This window comes from Monoraphidium neglectum (genome assembly GCF_000611645.1).
Source record: "Monoraphidium neglectum strain SAG 48.87 unplaced genomic scaffold scaffold01538, whole genome shotgun sequence".
Lineage (NCBI taxonomy): Eukaryota > Viridiplantae > Chlorophyta > Chlorophyceae > Sphaeropleales > Selenastraceae > Monoraphidium > Monoraphidium neglectum.
The window spans coordinates 2,732-4,665 of NW_014012090.1; the positions used below are offsets into that span (position 1 = coordinate 2,732).

A 1,934-nucleotide genomic window follows, 5' to 3' on the forward strand; every position below is an offset into this window, starting at 1 on the left:
TCGGGTACGCGCCGGGTGTCACACCGCGGCACAGGGCGGGTACGCCGCGGGTAGACGACCCTGGGCGCGGTGGGGGGTGGCCCCTTGCGGGCAGGCGCCCCGGCCGGGCACCCCACGGCCGGCGGGTCTCGCACTGTGCGGTCACCGATGAGCACCACAAGGCAGCCTCGGCAAGCCGCGGCCGCAACGCCTTGTGCATGCTGTGAAAGCTGGGCCCTGTCATCATGTGACATCAGCATGTGACAGTCATGGCCCCCAGCGCCCAGCGGTTTACCCTGACCTGCTGTGGAGCCACAAAGGTGGTAGTATGGCATCTTCAGCCGCGCCGGCTGCCAGCAGATTGCAACAGCCGCAACGCAGTCGCACCTCTGGCGTTTTGGCTGCATTTCCTTGAATGCCACTCTTGCTGAAAAGCTATCGTAACTCGACCGCAAAACATCACCCCCATGCCGTGCAGAGCTCAGCAATGTACCCTGGCTGCTATGTGGCCAAAACATATGTCCCCTCTCTGCCGCAGCAACTGAGGCTGGAGCTGAGCGCGACCCAGCATCCTTTAAAGGGGCGGTGTGCTTCCCAGAACGCCATCATGTTTGGAAGTGATGACTGCAACGGGCATGTAAGATGAGCAAAAGGAGGACAGCTGCAGCGCCACTCTCAAATTACACATTCATGCCTCAGCTAGCTGAGCGCCCGCGTGCAGCGCTGGCAACTGCTTCGTCGCGACCACAGCAAGAACCCACTACTGCCGCACATCGCTTGTTAATTGCCTGCACTTTGGAGAAGTGCGTGTGCATGAGCAGGAGCATCACAAACCCCAGCATAAAAAGCAGGGCACCGCACTGGCGATCGCGCTGGCCTGCCAGCAGGCACCTACTAGGCGGTGACATGAAGACAAAAAGGCAATGCGCCCAAGGCATTGCCATCGCAAACGTCACGCAAAGGCGCACTGCGAGGCGATGTGCCACGCCCGCCTTTCACTCATCGTCGCCCCCCGTCTCGCTCCTGGTGCTGTCCTCCCCACGCGCCGCCTTGGCCTTGGCGGCGGCGGTCCTCTCCAGGTACCGGACGTACGCCGCCGTTGTCGTGGCCCGCGCTCGCCGCTCAGCATCGGCTGCCTCCGCAGCCGCCTCGGTGTAGAAGCGGGAGCCCTGGAGCTCCAGCTCAGCGATGCGCCGCACGACAAGGTTGAGCTTGCGCCACAGCCGCTGCCAAATGCTTCTGGCCCTTGCGCGACGAGATGTCGTCGAAGCTCTGAAGCTGCAGCGCTCACCTGCTGCCGAAGCGCGGTGCAATTGACCCACCCCATCAACTGTGGGACGCTGACAAAGGTGCTGACCACGGGGAGTCGGATGGGCCTCACCGCAACGCCCGCAGCCGCGCCGGTGGATGCTACGAGGCCGGTTGCCCCGGCTTTGGGTTCGTCGACGCCGCTAGTGCTGGCGCCGCTTATTACGCCGCCGTTGCCACCGCCGACTCCAAAAGCTGCCAGAGAGCATCGCAGCTGCTGGCGCTGGTGCTGCTGCTGCCGCAGCAGCCACAGCAGAGGAGGGACCTGATGCCAAGCTGCCGCCGCTGTCGCCACCCTGCTGCATATGGCACTCAGCACACTTGCAACCGGCGCGCCGAGGCTTCCAGCTTTGAAGCCGCCGACGCCGGGGCCCAGGTGCGCCATGCTATTCTTCTGTCGCGGGGATGCGCAGCTGCTGCCCCTCCCTTGCCAGGGGCGCAGCAGCGCTGCTGTTGTTCGAGGCAAGCTGCTGCTGCGGCTGCCGCTGCTGCTGCCGCTGCTGCTGCCACTGCTGCTGCTGCTGCTGCTGCTGCCACTGCTGCTGCTGCCACTGCTGCTTCTGCTGCTGGTGCGGCTGCTGCTGTTCTGCACGAGGTAGAGCAAGTCGGGTCGGCACCGCGCATGTCCCTGCATCGTTTGCGGATGG

At 64.4% G+C, this 1,934-nt stretch overlaps 1 protein-coding gene across 1 annotated transcript in view; it reads right to left on the reverse strand.

The window, feature by feature from the left end:
- Positions 1–1,360: 1,360 nt before the first annotated feature.
- MNEG_8223 (hypothetical protein) overlaps positions 1,361–1,934 on the reverse strand; it is a gene marked incomplete at both ends in the record, with an annotated part of 2,200 nt that continues 1,626 nt past the window's right edge. The window contains one exon of the mRNA XM_014043302.1: positions 1,361–1,873. Within this exon, the coding sequence (XP_013898756.1) occupies positions 1,361–1,873 (513 nt within the window). The remainder of the gene's footprint in view (positions 1,874–1,934) is intronic.